General features: G+C 49.6%; 1 protein-coding gene and 1 long non-coding RNA gene across 4 annotated transcripts in view; one reads left to right on the forward strand and one right to left on the reverse strand.

Moving 5' to 3' along the window:
* Nucleotides 1–17564, forward strand: part of IGSF3 (immunoglobulin superfamily member 3) — a 91560-nt gene that overhangs the window by 47816 nt on the left and 26180 nt on the right. For all 3 annotated transcript variants that reach the window (XM_090120737.1, XM_090120728.1, XM_090120738.1), the window contains exons 3-4: nucleotides 13789–14199; nucleotides 15487–15876. In XM_090120737.1, coding sequence (XP_089976863.1) covers nucleotides 13789–14199; nucleotides 15487–15876 — 801 coding nt within the window. The remainder of the gene's footprint in view (nucleotides 1–13788; nucleotides 14200–15486; nucleotides 15877–17564) is intronic.
* LOC149919871 (uncharacterized) lies at nucleotides 14148–17557 on the reverse strand. The gene is made up of 3 exons (XR_016458683.1): nucleotides 17479–17557; nucleotides 16267–16347; nucleotides 14148–14230 (listed from the first exon to the last, which is right to left on the reverse strand). It is a non-coding gene; the product is annotated as an uncharacterized LOC149919871 (long non-coding RNA).

Raw genomic sequence — 17564 nt, forward strand, 5'->3', positions numbered from 1 at the left:
AGTGCCCCTGTGTATGAAGGGCTTCTACCTTTTCTTTCTGGGGTGCACAGTGAGCCAAGGCAGAGCTGGAACTCTTGGCCAGGGTGAATGGAGGAGCTTCTGTCCGTGATGGGATGGGGAAGTTGGTGATTATCAGAGTGCTGTGCTGGCAGTTGGAATCTAGTAAAAGGCAGGGAGAAAAAGGGATGGGAAGGCAAGAGGAGGAGGAGGGAATGTGGAAGTGGCAGGTGGGAGGAAGACCTTGTGTAGGTGGTGAAGAACAGTGGGATGTGTAGGAGAGTGGCATCCAGGAGGTGCTGGAGAAAGGGAGGGCTGTGTATAGGGATGGACGATGAAAGGTAGGGTGGAGGGAACATGCTCACTCTCTCCTGCAGTGGGAGGAGGCCCGCCAGAAATATGGCACTACCACCTCTGGCTGGTCTCCTGCTGTGGGCCTTGTAGGGGCTTTTTGCCACCCTTTTCACGTGTCCTTCAGCAATACCCTAGGTACTGTTTTATGCTCCTGACCCTGGAATAGGAGAGTAGAATTTTAGTACTGCCTTCCACCAGGGCTATCGGGATGCAGTAATTACTGTTGCACTGCCTCCCACCCTTTCTTCCTCTCCCCTTGCGACTGGGAAGTAGGAGGCAGCACGGCACGCTTTGAGGAGCTCCTTTTGAAGTGGCTTTATGAGTAACGGGCTGGCGAGCTGTAGGAAATGAGATGCTGGCACTCTTTGCTCTCAGATCATTTCCACTCCCTTATGTCTGCGGCCGGAGCAGCGTCTGCTGTCTGCCTATCCTCAGAGACCTGGGGCTCGTCAGATCTCATCAGCTTCAAGAGGCTCCTGCCAAGGGTCTGATGTCAGTGGAGGGGAGAGGAAGAATCGGGAGGCTATCGGTGTGGTGGGATAGGTAGCAGCACCGTGGCTTGGGCTCACATCTGTGGGGTCCGGCATGGCCAGAGCCTTGTCCTATCCCTTGTCATCTGTGAGGTAACGTCGTCGGGACAGAAATGCCAGTCCTCCTGCTGACAGGCAGGATGCAGGACTGCTGTTGGGGTGTGTGCGTGGAGTAGTGGGACAGCCTCTCTGTGCTACCAAGAACCCAACCTGGTTAGGCTTATGAGACATGACAGCATCACAGCCCAAGGTGGTATTGCTGCAGGCAGCTGTACTCTGCGGCAGCAGCACTGGCATTGGGGACATGTCACTTGAAGCCTGTCATGACACACATCTGGCCGTTGAAGAGGCAGCGTATAAATGTGTCTCCTGGTCACCAGCCTGCTGGCAGCGTGCAAAGAGAGTCTCTTTGCCAGGGCAGCCTCTCGTGTTGCTCTTGGTGAGGTACTATTGCATTGCTGGGCCAACAAAGTTGTTCATGCTGCTTGTTGTGCAGCCATGTAAAATCAGGAGTCTGTGTTTGGCAGCAGTCAGTGCTGCTCATGCGGGTGCTGCCCTTATCTCTACTCATCATGTTGGTGCTCCTCTGGGGGGAACAGCAGCAGCTTCTTCAGCAGATTTTGCCTTTGTTTCCTTTGGGTTAATCTCCTCCTTGGCACCTGATTATTTGCTTCTCTGGGGAATGCACACGGCTTTGCCTATTGCATGTTTGGAATTCCCATCTCCCTGGCTTTAATCCCCATCTGGGAATGATGGCTGGTGCCTGAGGCCCAGGCCTGAGCCCTGTGGGGTCCTGCTCCTGGTGTCTGTGCCCAGGTGGGCAGCTCTTGGGTATCACAGGGAAGTGATGCACTGAGTGGAGGCCAGCTTCCCCAAATGGTTCCTAATGATTCCCACAGGACAGGTAAGCATCAGCGTTGCTGCTTTGCTTCCATCCCCATCACATCGCTGTGGATGTCCCTCATCCCCCCTCTTGTAAGCAGGATGTAGGGTGTGCTCCTGGCACCCCTTCTCCCAGCTCCATGGAAGCAAGCCTAGGCTCCACACTCCCACTTGCTGCTCCTCCATCTGCCTTTGGGGTGCTGAGTTTCCTGCCTTCCTCATTCCCGTGCTTCTGTCGGTGTGTCATTAGCTGCAGCGGAGCATCGCTCCCAGGAGTGCTCTCTGGCTGACATTAGTGGCAGACAGTGACTAAAACAAAGAGACAGCTCGGTGCGCACAGCGTGTTCGCTTTGTGCGTCTCGTGCTCCTTGCTGCTGGTGGGAGCTCAGGAGGGATCGCAGATGTGGAATAAACAGGAGAGCTTTGAACAAGTGGCACCGTAATCCCTCCCTGCCCCCGCCCTTCCACCCCCCTTTTTGCAGGCATTAGTTTGATTAAAATTGCATGAGCCCGTACGCGGGCATGTTTTATTTCATTTATTTGTTTCCTCCTGGCAGAAGGCCGTTTTGAGGTCCCAGCAAGCAGCTCTGTCCTATGGGAAAACATCTGGGGAGCACTGGGAGCAGGATAAGGGGCTTGAGGGTGCTTTCCAGGATTTGTCTTGTGCAGTGTTCATGGCCTGCTGCTGTGGGGCTTGTTGTGCTGGCAGGACCTGCTTTTCCTGTGGGATGCTAAACAGCAGCATGTGCTCCCCTGCAGAGGGAGAACAGGAGCTGCATCTCCTGGCAGGAGCCTGTCCTGTGTGTCTGGGGATGGAGGGGCTTCCCTGCTTCCCCTAAAATAAATAAACAGAGAAGTTACCAAACACTGAAAAAAAACCAAAGTGTATCATCTTTGGTTTCCTTTTCCAGCCAGCTTTGAGCACCTTGGTTGGCAAGAAGTGAAGTCATTGCTTCCATAGCAAGGACGTGCCCTGAAAGAGGCTGTGCTGAGCTGCCTCCTGTGCATCTTGGGTGGTGAGGGTCCCTGGGTTGGGCGAGAGCATGGCTGCTCTGCCATGCGTGGAGGGGAACTGTGGGCCATTTGGGAGAGGTTAGCATTGCAAAGCAGCAGGTGAGAGGAAGGCATTGAATTTCAATCAAGCAGCAGTGGGGAATGAAATCTCCTTGCTTATAATTCAAGCTCCCAGCTCGGGCATCCCTCTCTTTTACCTTGGAGCAAATCTCCCGTAATGCATAGGAAACAGCTCAGCAACTGCAGTCCTGCCTGCCATTGAGGCAGAAGCTGGGGTTTATTAAAGACATGCAGAGCTCTATAAAAAAATATTTATGATCTTCTTGAACTTAATCATTACAAGTCAAATATTTGAATAGGTAGGGGCAAGCATTTGATGATCCCTTTCATATTTCTGCTTGGTTACGCTTGCTCCGTGTGTATCTGGATGCTTGGCCGGGGGCAAGAGGGAGATGAGGGATGAAAGGGACTTAGTACAGAAGGGGAAAACAGGAACAGAGCGGAGAAAAAAGCAAATGAAACTACTGAAGGTGAAAATAATAATAACAATTAGACGGGGGGGGGACTGAGAGGAGGCAGAAGAATAAAACTGGGCCTTTGAAGAGAAAGGGGATAGACAGTGAAGCCTTTTATTAAAAATTAAATGGTTGAGTCTGAAGGTAAATGAGGAACCTGCAAAGAAGCAACAAATAAATAAAAGAGGAAGGCAGGAAGGAGAGAAACACTTAAAAGGGAAATGAGAGGTTTTTGCAGGTGTGTGCTGTTGAGCATGTCAGCAGAGAAGCTCCATAATCACCTCTAATATTTGACAGGTACTGGAGGCTTTGTGAAAACAAACAAAGCTCAAATTTTGCAATTATTTGCCCCATCCTTGGAGGTGCTCCAGGCTAGGTTGGATGGGCCCTGGGCAGCCTGAGCTGGTGGGGACAGCCGTGCCTGTGGCTGGAAGCTGGGGCTGGGTGGGCTTTGAGGTCCCTTCCAACCCAAACAGGTCTGCGTTTCTATGGTTGTCAGCCTCTTAAGTTCTTCAAATTCTTTTCACACTGTTTTGTGTCACTCTTGGAGGTTGAGTTGGCGTTGGCAACTTGGAGGTTTACCTTTTTCTTGCGCTGTAGGAGGCAGTTCATTTTGGATTTGACTTGTATATCCTTTTCAGTCTCTTCAAGACCCCCTCCTCCATGTGGACATCCTTCGATTATCAAAATAAACTGCATGGATTGAAGTATGCAGTAAAACTATTTTAACATGCAAGTATAAGAGGCTGCATTAGTTTAACTGAAATCACTTTGCATGGATTTTTCTGGCATAAACCAGTCATTAATAGATCCAGGATGTCTGGGGATGATCGAGTAGTCAAATAAACTTGCAGTGAATTTTAAGGGAAAATGGCTTTCTGTCTCTTTTACGTTGTTTTTTTTCCTCAGTGACAGTTAGAAGAATGAACATTTTTCTTAAACAAGGGCTGTTTTTGCCCTTTTTGATCACTTCCATGCTTGTTTATGTTAGGGGAAGCAGGGTGCAGCAATGCTGTGCAATTCATTTCGCTGTAGAGTGATGATCTGGAAGCAGCAGCCTGGTGGAACTGTCTAGAACCTCAGGTGTCAGCCCTTTTCCCATCTTTGCAAATGGTCACAGACATCATGTCTTCCTCAAAGTTTTCTCCCAGGTGTTTTGTTAATAGAAATAAGCCAGGACTTAAGAGCTCTCAGAGTCTGACAGAAACTCTCTTCCCTCATTGATTTCCCCACTCTTCCTTCTGCGCTGCCGTGAGCTCTTCAGTCACCCTTGAGTCTGCCAGGCACAGGAGACCAGAATACCTAATGTGTTCAGGCAAGGCTTTTGGAAAAAGTACAGAATAATTAAGAAAAATAAATCTTTCTTGTCATTTTAATGTAGCAGAAAAGGGAACAGCCAAAAGCTCTTTTCTTCCTCCTTTCTGAAGGTTATGTTTACTGGAACTTAGATACAATTTGAAATATGATAGCCTTTATAACTGGCCCACTTTATAGGTCTAGGTTTTGGGGAACAAGACTTTGATAGGCAAGGTGGGAGTATGTGTCCTAGCTGTGCCACAAACAGTGCTCCTGAATCTACCTTTGGTGGTTTTATTTTGTTTGAGTGGATGAATGGGTCCCCACTGGTGCTGGTACCAGGGCTGAGTTTTGGTAAGAGTTCTTTTACGAAAGAAAGAGGGGAAGATGTGAGTAGAGGGACTAGTAAAGCTTGATTTTCCGTGGTTTTTGCTTCGTGGTTGAATTCCTGGGTATCTAATAAAGTGTAATCATTGCTTTTCCTTGATTGGGATATTCCCATGGTTGTCTTTAGGGTTACTTCTTCGGTGTTTGAGGTTTGAACAAACATTACACTCTTTTCCTGAGAAATAGTTCTGTGCAGTGGGTATCTCCTCTGCTTTTCAGCTGTTTCATGAAACCAGTGAGAGTTTGTTCTGAGACTACTATTCATCTCTCTGTGTTCATATCCAGTTCTGCTTGCTTGTGTAAGGAAAAAAAAAAAGCCATTTGGATCAGGTAGTTAAGAGAAGTTGTCTCCCCAGGACATAGGCGATACAAGATCATGTGTCTTATCAGGCTCACAGTATGTTCTTTATTTGCATACCATAGCTCCTCTGCATGAGGAATCTTGAGCCTTCAGTCTTTATAGGTGCTTGTGAGACAAGCTGTTATCTTGGTTGGTGCTGGAGAGAACAGATACTGAGCAAGCTGAGCTTCAGGTGAGGAGCAGGCAGAGCTGGTGGCATTTCTGGATGGGAAACACTGGATGTTTCCATTGTGCTTTGCCTTTCCCAGCCCCTGAGCATGTGACAGCCAGCAGAGCATCTGTGCTTTGCCTGGGCTAGTTTCTCAGCCTGCCTCCACTGAGGGCAAGCACTTGAGCAGCAAAGCAAGCGGAAAGCTTTGTGCTGGTCATTTTGCCATTTACCTACAGGGCGGTGAACGGCAGCTGGGAAGCTGACAGCTTTCAGCGCCTTTTGCACTCTGATGCAGTAGCAAAACAGGCACTGACTGGTAAAAAATGAGCTGTCTGGAGACCTGGGGACAGCAGTGTGTCAGCTGTGCTTGGCTCTCGCTCAGAGGTTTCACCAGTAGAAGGCTGGAAGCACTATAAATAAAATCCTGGATTTTGCAGGAGTCGGTGATATTGATCCTGCACTGGAGACATCGTAGAAACTTCCTATTTACTAGTTTATTCTTGACTTATTTTCTTTGCTTTTTTTGTTTGTTTGTTTGTTTGCTTTAATGCACTACTTTGATACAGTGTGTTCCTTTGGATTAATGATGGCAGCACCAAAAACATCTTTATTTAATGGACAATTTATTTCCTGAATACTTAAAATTTAAAAGCGTCTCCTTGTTCAGCACTACAAAGTGTGTGGGATAGCCTGGAAAACCTGGAGCCCTGACCTCTAGAAGACCTACAAGTATATTGCAAGACTCAGACCTACCAGCCCGTGCCTCAAGTTGGGAGGCAGAATTCACTAAGGGCAGAATTCAGGACCTTTGGTCTTTGTGAGATGTATTAGTGACAAGCCATAAAAATAGTTAGGATATGTCATTTGTGCAGCAGGAACTACTGAGTGAATCATTTCTGCCTGCCTGCCTGGCATCGGAGCAGCTGTCCTGGAGGCAAAAGGATTTCTTTGCATACCTTACCAGAGCAGTGTAGAACTTCGTGGCAGAGGTGTCATCATTTCCATCAAATGGTCCTCATTTGCAACTTACCACCACCTCAAGAAGCCCTGTTCCCTTCTTCACTTCCTTCAAACGTAGCACAGTTGGTAGACAAAGCGGTGTCCCATTCTGTAGCTGTTGGAAGGGTGCTGTTCAAATCCTGTAGGCAGTGCTCTGCAGGAAGAGCAATTTTATGGTGGCTGTCTGTTGGTGGGGTGACAACCGGAGAGGTCAGCTGGAGTCTGAGGGAAGGGAATGGCACTGGGTATTTCGAGATGCCCAGACCACTGGGTTATAAAGAAAAATATATTTATTAAAAGCTTTCAGTATGAAGATGCCCAACAGAAAATGTGTGAGCCAGCCTAGCTTTTGTGGAGGGGTTGATTGCTAAGCTGAAGCAGGAGAACAGCTGTTAACAGAGTCTCCAGAGCACTACCAAGCACAGCACTTTGGCTCCTCTCTTCTTGTTCTTATCCCCTGTGTCCTAAATCACTGCCACCTGAGCTAGAAAAAGCTTGGAGCATGAAGAGCTTAAAGAGAAGAGGTGGCTGTTGCTGTGTGTGTAAGAGGCAAGATGATAGAAGTACAGTAGAAAAAAACTCATTGGGAAAATGGATTTGCAATAGTGGATATTATTTGGACTTATCTGTGGAACCTTTCTGTGATTGCAGAAGTCTGTCAGTTATTTAGCTGAATTTGCCTGTCTTAATTCTGCTTTGTGCTGTCTTCAGTGCAGGAAGAGAGCAGGTGTTGTTCGTGGTTGGAGAACTTGGCCTCCATCCTGCAAGAGATGGACTGTGCCTTTCATTCATCACCAGGGTGCTAGCTTCAAAGTAACAGCTCCAGGCTGCCAAGGCCTTGTTGGAAGAAGGTGACTTGGAAATGTCCAGAAGGGCCAATGTCCTTCGTTCCAGCTCCAGAAATAACTCCAACTCATGCTGACTTTGCGGCTTGGTAGACAGCTTACTGTCTGGTGAAGATGTATATTTATATATTATATTATAAACAATTTCCGTGCTTTGAATGGGACTGTTAGAGAAAAAAAAATCCAATTGTAGTCTTTATGGGATCTTCTTGTCCTTTGATTTCAGAGCCTTCTGCGTTCTGCTTATAGAATCGTTTGCGTTGGAACGGACCCGTAAAGCCCAACTCTGCAGTGGACAGGGACACCTACAGTTCCATCAGGTGCTCAGAGCCCTGTCCAGCCTGACCTTGGATGTCTCGAGGGATTGGGCTTTATCTGCTACCCTGTGGCTGTCAACAGTCTGCTTAGAGACAAACATGAGTATTTGATTCTGGTCTCTCCTTCCCTCTCTGTGCAGCAGAAAGCCAGCACTTTTATTTTATCTTCCCTTGGGAACTTAAGATGTAGACAAAGGCTGAATAGGAATGAGGCCTGTAATGTAAATTAAACCTAATTCTGTCCTTCCTTTGGTGCTTTGCCTGTGGGGACTAAAATGCTCTATTGGGTGATCATTAGGAAGGAGGGTTTTGGAGGGGATGGACAAATCAGGACAGGAGATCCAGGGCCAGCTTTTTGGAGGCATGCGCTGCTTGCCCACCTCTGTTGCTGACATGTGCCTGCTGAGCCCTGACGGGCAGGCACTGGTCTCTGGCACAGTCAGTTCCCACATCTCTGCTCTTAGCTCTCAAGTGTTGTTAAGTAAAACACATCGGCTTAACCCTGTGTGAAAGAGGTGTGTGCTCTGCCCTTGTATTTGCAGTGGCTTAGGCTTGCATAAGCTGCAGTGGCTTGCTGGTGGCTGCCCAGCTCAGGATCAGAGGGAGCGCTAAACCCTCAGCGAGGTGAGTTCTGGAAGAAGGATTTGGGAGCTGAGTCACCTCGACTTGCTGCAGGAGGTCGTTTCCTCTGCTCCTGCAGTGCTGCAACCATGGAGCAGGACTGCAAAAAAAGCATGCACGTTTGGAGGTTTCCCTCCCTACTCTCTGTCTCTGCCACATGCTTGGGCTCTTTGGAAACTTTTGCGTCCTGAGCATCCCAGTCCTCAAGGCTGGCTCCAACGTTGCTCTGGTTCATTTTTGCTTAATGTAGAAATGATGACTTTCCCTGCTGGGTGCCACCTCCCCCTTTCACACACCACTCCTTTCTGGCTTCCCCATTCTGTTTTCTTTTAATGAAGTCACTTGAGCTTCTTCACCTCAGTTATCTGTCCTAATAACCAGATGCTCCTCAGGATGTTTTGGGACTGGGTGTGTGGGGAGAGCTGAAGCAGCTGGCTGGCAGGAGCCTGCCCCTTGCTACTTTGGCTGAGAGCAGAGGAGCTGCAGGTCATGGCAGAACAGGGGCACTACCCCTGTATCAGGAGTAGCCAAGGGAAAGGGCAGCAGCAACTTGAAGGAGCACTGATCCCCACCAATTCACTTGGGGCTCAGCATGCTGCAGCTGAATGCTTCCACAGGATAAGTTGGTGCATCCTAATGTGTGGCACATAGGGTGTGCTGGCAGGGAACGTGCTGCTGCTGGGGCATGGGTACAGCAGGACCAGGAGGAGCGCGAGTAATGGGTAGCATGGGGCAGGGTGGGTGTGACTAACAAGCCCCACAGCACCAAGGGAGAAGTTCAGGCCCTGAGTCAGAAAGCTGAGCTCATTTGCAGTTCACACATCCTCCATCTGATTCTTTTCTCCCCTTTCTTCTACTTTCTTGTCTTCTGTGCCCTTTCCCGCTGTCTGTCTGAACTTGTCTGGCTGTTTTGAGAAAAGCGTTTCTGTCGCTGTAATCACTCCAGCCAGTCATTAATGTACAAACAAGGCTACTATTGTAATCTGGGGATTTATTGCCGCTGCTGTGAAACAACTGCTGTGCCATCTCGCTTACTTAACTCTTCATTTCCCCATTCGCCTCTGCTTGCGGCTGGGTTGGTAGCAAGCTGCCCCTTTTAGGGAGCTGTGGCTGTGCTGGTTTGTTGCTTTCCTGCTTTCTTTGCTGAATACTGCAGTGGTATAATTGCAGACAGTTGCAGTGTTTCACCGTGGATTTCTTGGTTGTGGAGCAAGTAAAAGTGACTCTGGTTGGGCTTCTCATTCGAAGCAAGTCTTAAACGTTCACACTGGAATTACAAACATGTTCTGACCGCTTTTCTTTGTATCCCAGCACAAATGCTGCCTTCCCTGTCAGGATCCTGAAGGGAATTCACCAATTTTAATAAGTACATGACTTCTTTTTAAAAGGGGTTTTAAAAATCAGTATTTTTTCAGCTGCCTTTTATTTCAAAGCTGCCTTTACCTATCCCCACTTCTCAGACAAGACAGTGCAGGTTGGGCTTTGCTGGAGAAAAATAATCTCCACCCCGAGCAGGCTGTTGACCCTTGTGAATTTCCCTCGTGGCACCAGGAACCCATCACTACGTGCTGCTAGGTGAGGTAAAGGACAAGTTTTGTGTGGAGACCATTTCTCTTGCTCCCCTTGCTCTCTGCTGAAGGTGCCAGGGATTTCTAGGAGGAATTTGAGAATAAGGTGAGCGGAAGGTATTGTCAGTGCACTATCTGCTTGGTTTTGTCCACCTGCAGAGGTGACATTTGGGGGTCTTCATTCCTTTTGCAGCATATAGCAGCACATTTTCTTCCTCTGAAGGCATTCCAGGTAGGAAGTGCCTGGTGTGCTGCAGCAGGTATGGATTAGCAGCATGTGCAGCTAATTGCCAGGAATGAGGGCTGGAGAGGATTATACCACTAATCTAGGTATCTGTTCAGCCTCATTGCCACCCCTCCCTGTGCCGCACACACATGCAGGTATTTGGTTTCCATAAGGAATGGAAATCAGGGCGCCTTCTGCTGCCTCAGGGCAGCTTGAGTGGTGGGCTCCTGTCCTTTCTGAATTGTATTACCGTAGAATCACACATAGAGTCATTTGAGGTGGAAGGAACCCTTAAAGGCCATCCAGTCCAACTGCCCTGAAGTGAACACGGGCACCTACAGCTCCATCAGGTACTCAGAGCCCTGTCTAGCCTGACCTTGGATGTCTCTGGGGCATCTGCCACCTCTCTGGGCAGCCTTTTTCTGTGTCTCACCGCCCTTATTGTAAAAAACGTCTTTCTTATATCCAGTCTAAGTCTCCCCCATGTCAATTAGAAACCATTTCCCCTTGTCCTGTTACCACAGACCCTGCTAAAGAGTCTGTCTCATTCCTTCTTACAGCCCCCCCTTAGGTACTGAAAGGCCACTCTCGGGTCTCCCCAGAGCCTTCTCTTCTCCAGGCTGAACAGCCTCAAGCCGATGGTGCTGGCACCATGCTTTGTCTTGAGCAGCTTGTCTTGCAAACACAACCGGAGGGATGGGAAGGGGGTTGGTGGCACTGAGCTGGGATCCCTGTGGGGCAGCAAGATGTCACAGGGCAGATGGAGACATAACTCTTGCACTAATTCCTGTTAAAATCCAGAGCAGTATTTCTCAGCCAAAAGCAGCTCCCTAGGAGTAGGGAGTGCACATATTTGTTCTTCCTAAGTAGTTCACACTTGACACTTGGCAAGCATAGCTCTATCCAGAAGGTTGGAACTGGGCAGTTGGGGACACAAAGTAGCACCATGCAGTGCCTCCAAAGTGTCTTGGAGGGTAAAAGCAAGAATGAAACCCAAGGGAAGAAGAGGCTGGTAGGTCTTTGCTTGGCCTTCAAGATAGCCCTGCTGTGCTGGCTGCCCTCTCTAAGTAGCTTTACCCCTGAGGAGCCTGCAGTATAACGCTGCCATAGAAATGAGTGATTGTTACCAGCCCGAGCCTCTGGCTCCCAGCCTGTTGCTCTTCGTTCATCACTTAACAAGGAAATGGCATCCCACCCAGGTTCACTGCCTTTCCTGGGAGCACATGAGATGTTAGTAGCTCTCTGATTTGTGGCTGGCACAGAACAGCTTTGCAGCCTACTCCTTGTGGGTGATTGAGGTTTGGATAGCCAAGAACAAACCAGAACAAATATGGGGAAAGGGAGACACCTGGGTTTTCTTTGTCCTTTTGAGGTAAAGTTCAGGAACTGGGGCTGGTTTTGGGGTTTGGAGGAAAGTGTGTTGGAGAGCTTGAGGTGTGTAGGGAGTCCAGACTCTGGTCTGTGCTCCTGGAGACTGTAAGCCAGTTCTTTATCCTGAAGCAAACATCTTCATTCCCAGTCTGCCTATACTCCTGCTTTCTTCACAGGTGCTCCTCACCTGTGCCTTATTGAGATGTGTGTGTTTGAGTTGGGTTTGTCTGCAGCTTGTGTGTTCAGCAGAGGGCTGCTCACGGGTATCCCTGGGAAGAGGGGACTGGGGAGCACAGCTGGGCTCCTTCCTCCTCTTCCTCTTGGCAGCAGTGCTCTGGGCCTGTCCCTGGCTGGGTCCCTGACACCCTCTAGTGGCAATATTGACATCTAATATTTCAGCAGCTCCTCAAACTTGGGGGTTGTGGTCACCCCCTCTGCAGCAGCTGGTGGCTCAGGGCTAATAGGAGATGCTGTATTTCTTACCCTGCTGACTCATGACAGCAGTGAGGGGTGGGCTAAGGACCAGGCTGTGCGCTGGGAGAAGCATGGGGCAGGAGAGAGGGGAGCAGAGAGACAGAGCTACACACCGCGTTTTCCACCAGGAATGCATTTTGCAATAATCACGGTATGTAAGATGCTCATCCTCCCACCAGGTTATGACCTGGAAATATGGAATCCAGTTGGCACAACGGTGGTGTGTCAGCCTGTAAACAGCTTGGGGAGTGGGATGGTGAGCAAGACGTGTCTGTAGTCCTCCACTTTTCCCACCATGGGAGCCGTGGGCAGCCGCTGCCATGGGCTTTGCATGGGGAAAAGGCTTCCTCTTGTTGCATTTGCAGGGCTTTCAAATCAAAGGAAGGAGGGTGGGCAGAGCACTCCCTTCACCCATCGTTGTAGGGAGGCAGGTGTAGGAGGGAGCTTTGTCTATGAAGCAGTCCAGTGGGAAAGTGACTCCAGAGAGATGACGGTGATGGGATTTAATTTATTTAAACAATCTAAGAAAAGTTATGAGAGTCCATAGCTGGAGGGCAAAGAGAAAGGAGCTGCGCTGCTCTGGAAATTATTCAGAAAGGTTCAAAATGAGAAATTGAAGTCTTCCGTGCAGGCACAGCGAGCTGGTGAGTTTGGCTGCCAGCTGCCAACCCTGCACTGCTGGGGCAGTAAATTCCTTGGGAAATGCACACTTGGTCAAAGCAAATGCGCTGGGCTGGGCTGGGCAAGTAAAGATTTCCCTCTTGTTTACTCCATCTTGTGGCTTTTTTCTTCCCTCTCTTTGATTTTGCTGCCATAAATAACACCAGCGGTTGTCTTCATGGCAACTGATTGCTTTCTCTAGCAGTGCCTGAATGAAGCAGATGCAGCTTTTGGCAACGTAACCAGTTTTGTCAGATCTTCCAGTGTTGTCAATGAAACTGAGCTGAGATGTGTTAATGATATTCCCTTGGTGCGTGGTGGAACTGTGGGCACTGACAGGTTCACTAGTGCTGCCTTGTCTGCAGACTTTAGGGGAAGGCTTACATTGCTCCTTCTGTACGATGTTTCCCGAGCCAGCGAGGAAATACTTCCTTCTAAGAAAGCCTGTCTGCTGGGAATGTGTCCCCTTCTCTCCAGATGTCACTGCCTGCATCCAGTCACTGCAGGCACAGTGAGATGACACAGCTGGGATGGGATACCTCCTGGCCTCAGCTTGCACTGATGTGCCCACCTCTGAAACTGCCATGGAGAAGACATGACAGAGCTTTCTGTCCCATACCATGTCCCTGTTAGTGCTTCATGCCCTGGCCTACTGGTTCTGTGACCCATTGACTTTGCAGCAGCAGCAGCAGTTCCCCTTGTGCCCAGGCTCCTCATGGGCTGGGCTCCTGGCATTTTCTCCCTTTTCTTCTGTTAATCGAAATGAAGCTTGGCTGGCAGTTTTGTTAGTCAGTGTCTGGCTGTGACTTTGTCCCAGCAATTGAGTTGCTGCCCTCACTGGAGCCAGTTTTCTCTGAATGCAGGATTCAGTTCCCTCCGAATGCAGAAACTCTTCTGCTTGGCCTGAGGGGGTCATTAAGATGTGAAAGGATATAAACAAAGGAGAGGGGAATTGCATCTTCTGACTTCTTTATGAGGGAAGATTAAAGGAGCTAAATACATTTAGTTTGGCCAAACAGTGACTAAGGGGAGAAGGGCAAATGGGGGCATTGGAGTGGCTGAAAGATGTGGGCAAGAAGGGGTTGGGAAGGACAGGCTTTGCTCATGATTAATTACAAGCATAAAAAGAAACCTTTCCTTTAATGCATCCAGGTTGTAGTCCTTTCCCTGGGTCAGCGTTTCAGCATCCCTCACGCTAATGCTCTGCTCCTTCGCTGCAGTGATCCCAGACTCGCTACGAGTGACCGCGGTCCCGCAGACGCTGCACAGAGTGGAGCGCGACTCCCTGGAGCTGAAGTGTGAGGTGTCCAAGAGCACGGCCCAGCACAGCCACGTCTCCATCTCCTGGTACCGGCAGCGGGGCGGCGAGGCACCCGTGGAGATCATCTCCCTCAGCCGCGACTTCGTCCTGCGGGCAGGGGGCACCTACGCCCAACGGCACGCCACAGGGGACGTGCGCTTGGACAAGGTGGGGGAAACCACTTCGAAGCTCACAATCTACAACCTCCACCCTTCAGACCAAGGCGAGTTTTACTGTGAAGCAGCTGAGTGGATCCAGGACCCGGACAAGTCTTGGTATGCAATGACCCGCAAACGTTCTCAGGGCACCATCGTCAACGTGCAAGCAACTGGTCAGTGTCTCCTTTCTCTTTTCTCGCTTGGCTGGGTGGTGGGAGAGAGCAGAGGAGGTGGAAAACAGCGCTGTGTGTTGTTAGATTCCCTTTCAGCTTGCTGTTACTGGCAAAACAAATGAGTCTGCAGGGCCAGCAGCAGAGCTTCCCTTGGTCTGAATTACACTTAACAGTGGAGTGGAGCAAGCCTCGCAAATCCATGCATGGTCTGGGATTTCACTGCCTCAGACTGTGGTTCTCTGTTGAGTGTATGGGGGTTTTATGGTCTCCTAAAATAAGCCCAGCCGCTACTTGGTTGCACTCATGGGTGGCAGCTGCTTTTGGAAGGGTTGCTGAGGTCCCTCACTGCTGGTAACCAAAGATGGACCAGGGTAGACCCACTTCTCTCAGCACCACTGAGACCTGGACCAGTAGCATCTTCCACCACAGATTCTCTGCTTTTTTTCCTGCCACTCCTGGAGCAGGGCAACACAAAGCCATGTTTTGGAGTGAGGTGAGGGGTCTCCCTCTGCCTGGCCATCCTGACAAGTCTTCTGCATGGCCTTTGAAGGTGCCTGTGGCTGCCTCAGCCCATGCTCCCTCCTCTGCTACATGACCTTGCTTGAGAGGAGCTGGCAGGGTGAAGGGCAGGGGGGATGCTAGCAAATAGCAACCAGGGAAGAACGAGGCAGCAAGGAAGCTTGATGGCAGACCCTACTGCCTTATGCAGCCAGTGATCTGGATTGAAACAGGAGCTGAAGCATATACCTTGGGCTCTTGGTGCTAGCACAGGCAATGAGAATTTTGGGAAGTGAGGAGATAGGAGTGACAGAGCAGAAAATAAAATGTTTCTGTATTCCCTGAGGTCCATTTGCAAGTCAAAATCCTTCCACAGCCAGCAGCACAGGTTCCTGCTGAGGATCTAAAAACCTGGATGAGTGTTTTTTCCCCTCTGATATCCCCCAAAGGCCCTGCCTTTTGCCCCTAGCTGAGCTGGTGAGCAGGGTACAAGTAGAAACAGGCTCCAGAACACATCCCTCCGTGCCACTGGATCCTGGCCTGGCAGCAGAGCTGCTCCCAGGAGGAAGGTCTGGGAAAAAGGCGGTTTGGCTGAGGAGGCCTTGCAAATTTTTGGCTGCTGAGCAGCAAGCTGCCTCTCACAGCTGAAGCAAACCACTTGGCCTTCCATATTGTGGGTGCATGCATGTGTCACAGGAGTGCAGTAAGTTACAGCCACCTAATGTGAGGTGTGCTGGTTCCCCAGGTTGGCTTTGCCAAGCTGACTTGAGCTGCTCTGTCTCTCCCCAGATAAGGAGTTCAGCGTCAGGCTGGAGACGGATAAGCGGATGTACATTGTGGGCGAGCCGGTGGAGTTTCGGTGCATCCTGGAGGCACAGAACATCCCTGACCGCTACTTTTCCATCTCCTGGGCCTTCAACAGCTCTCTCATCGCCAGTCTGGGGCCAAACGCTGTGCCGGTGCTTAACAACGAATTTGCCCAGCGTGAGGCTCTGGGCCAGCTCAAGGTAGCCAAAGAAAGCGACAATGTTTTTGTACTGAAGATCTACCGCCTCCGCCTTGAGGACAGTGGCAAGTACAACTGCCGGGTGACTGAGCGGGAGAAGACTGTGACAGGGGACTTCATTGACAAGGAGAGCAAACGGCCAAAGAACATCCCCATCACCGTCCTGCCTCTCAGTAAGTAGGGACCTCACCACCCTCTCCCAGGACACTGCCAAGAACCCTGCTCTGCTGGGCAGCCAGCTAGTGAGGCCGTGGTGTGTCCAGCCCAAATTAGACTTTAGTGGGGAAAGAGTGGGAGAGTAAGAGTTTGCATGTTGTGGAGGCTTGAAATCCCAATTGGTAAGGCATTTTTCTAAGGAAGGGTAAAGCAAGAAGGATGTGTGCTGCTCAGGTTCATAGGGGAGGAAAATGCTCCCCACCTCTGTAATCACCCCAGCCTGGCAGTTTCGACCATGAGCTGAAAGTGTGTGTGACTTGCTCCTTGCATCTCTCCCCTCACGTTGCCCTGCAGAGAGCCAGCTGTTCTGAAACATTCAGCAGGTGTAACAGCAGGCTTGTCCCTACTTTATCCAAATTGCTGCTGAGCTCCTGCAGACCGTTCAGTGGCTGTTGTTTGGTTGTTGTACGGGGTGCTGGGGTTTTGCCCTGCAATGCAAAAAAAAACAGGATTCACCTCTTCCTCAAGCTCCGCTTTGCTCTTTAGCGTGGAACCCTGTCGTGGTCGCTGTGTGTCTGTTAACCTTGGTTAACAGCCCTGCTAGAGGCTCACCTGTGTGCCTTTTGTCTTTATCAGGCAGATGTGATGAATAAGGTTTATAGCAGAGTGAGAAAAGAGGGTCAACTGACTTGAGGGGTCTCTATAACGCAGGTAGCCTTGGCATGGCAAACTAGGCAAGAGTGCTGCCCCAGTTACCCTGGCCAGGGGGTTGACCAAACAGACTGAAGGAGTCTGGGAGTAAGTTTACTGCAGTGTTTGTCTCTTTTCACTTAGGCTTGTAGGGAAGTGCAGCCCTTTCCTCTAGCTTTTTTTCTCCTCACTTCTCCAAAATAAATTCTCATTATTTTCTCTCTTACCAATATTTGGTCTCATTTGTTTGGCATTGAAAATTACTCTAATTAGAAATCTCACACTGGACAGTTGTCTAAAATACAGTACTTACAGCAAAGCTAGGCACGTATGATTGCTGAAATTTCTTACAACACCAGCTCTAGGAACAAATGTGATTTTTCAAGGGTGCTAAGTGTCCATAACTCCAATGGAAGACAATAGGAGTAACCAGCACTCAGTATCTCTGAAAAACTAGCCATAGAGCCTCACATCTCTGGGAAGCTCAGAATGCCAGTTTTTGATGTTGCTAAACATTGATAGCTACCTCTAGTATTGGTAGCAATGCGAGCTTGCAACAGCTTCGCCCAAAAGGTGTTGCAGAAATGGACGTGGCAAGATGCTGATCAGATTGACACCAACTGAAAAGCCCAGAGAGTTGGAAGCTTTTCTTTTTTGCAAAACCAGTTGCATGCCCTGCATGTTATAGCAACACAAATTCCCTCAAGCTTTGCTGAGACCCCAGCCTGGACCTGCGACCAGAAAACGTGGCTGTGTCTCCTGAGCCATAGGCAGAGATTTTCCCCAGCTTTGGCAAACACGTGCTTTGAATGTGCAAGTCACCAGGAGCAGCTCGCTGCCCACAGGCTGGTTTTGGATGTGGTCACTCTTGAGCTTAAGACGTGCCTGGACCCAAATGCGTGGGCAGTTTCCTGCACCTGGTAGAATACCTCTCTGGCCGTCAGCGTCCTTCTTGCAGACTGAGAAGTGGCAAGTGTGTATCATCTCCCCTGTGTGTGTATGCGTTTCTCTCCTT

Source organism: Phasianus colchicus, chromosome 1, assembly GCF_987193195.1.
Source record: "Phasianus colchicus chromosome 1, bPhaCol1.hap1.1, whole genome shotgun sequence".
In the NCBI taxonomy this organism is placed as follows: domain Eukaryota; kingdom Metazoa; phylum Chordata; class Aves; order Galliformes; family Phasianidae; genus Phasianus; species Phasianus colchicus.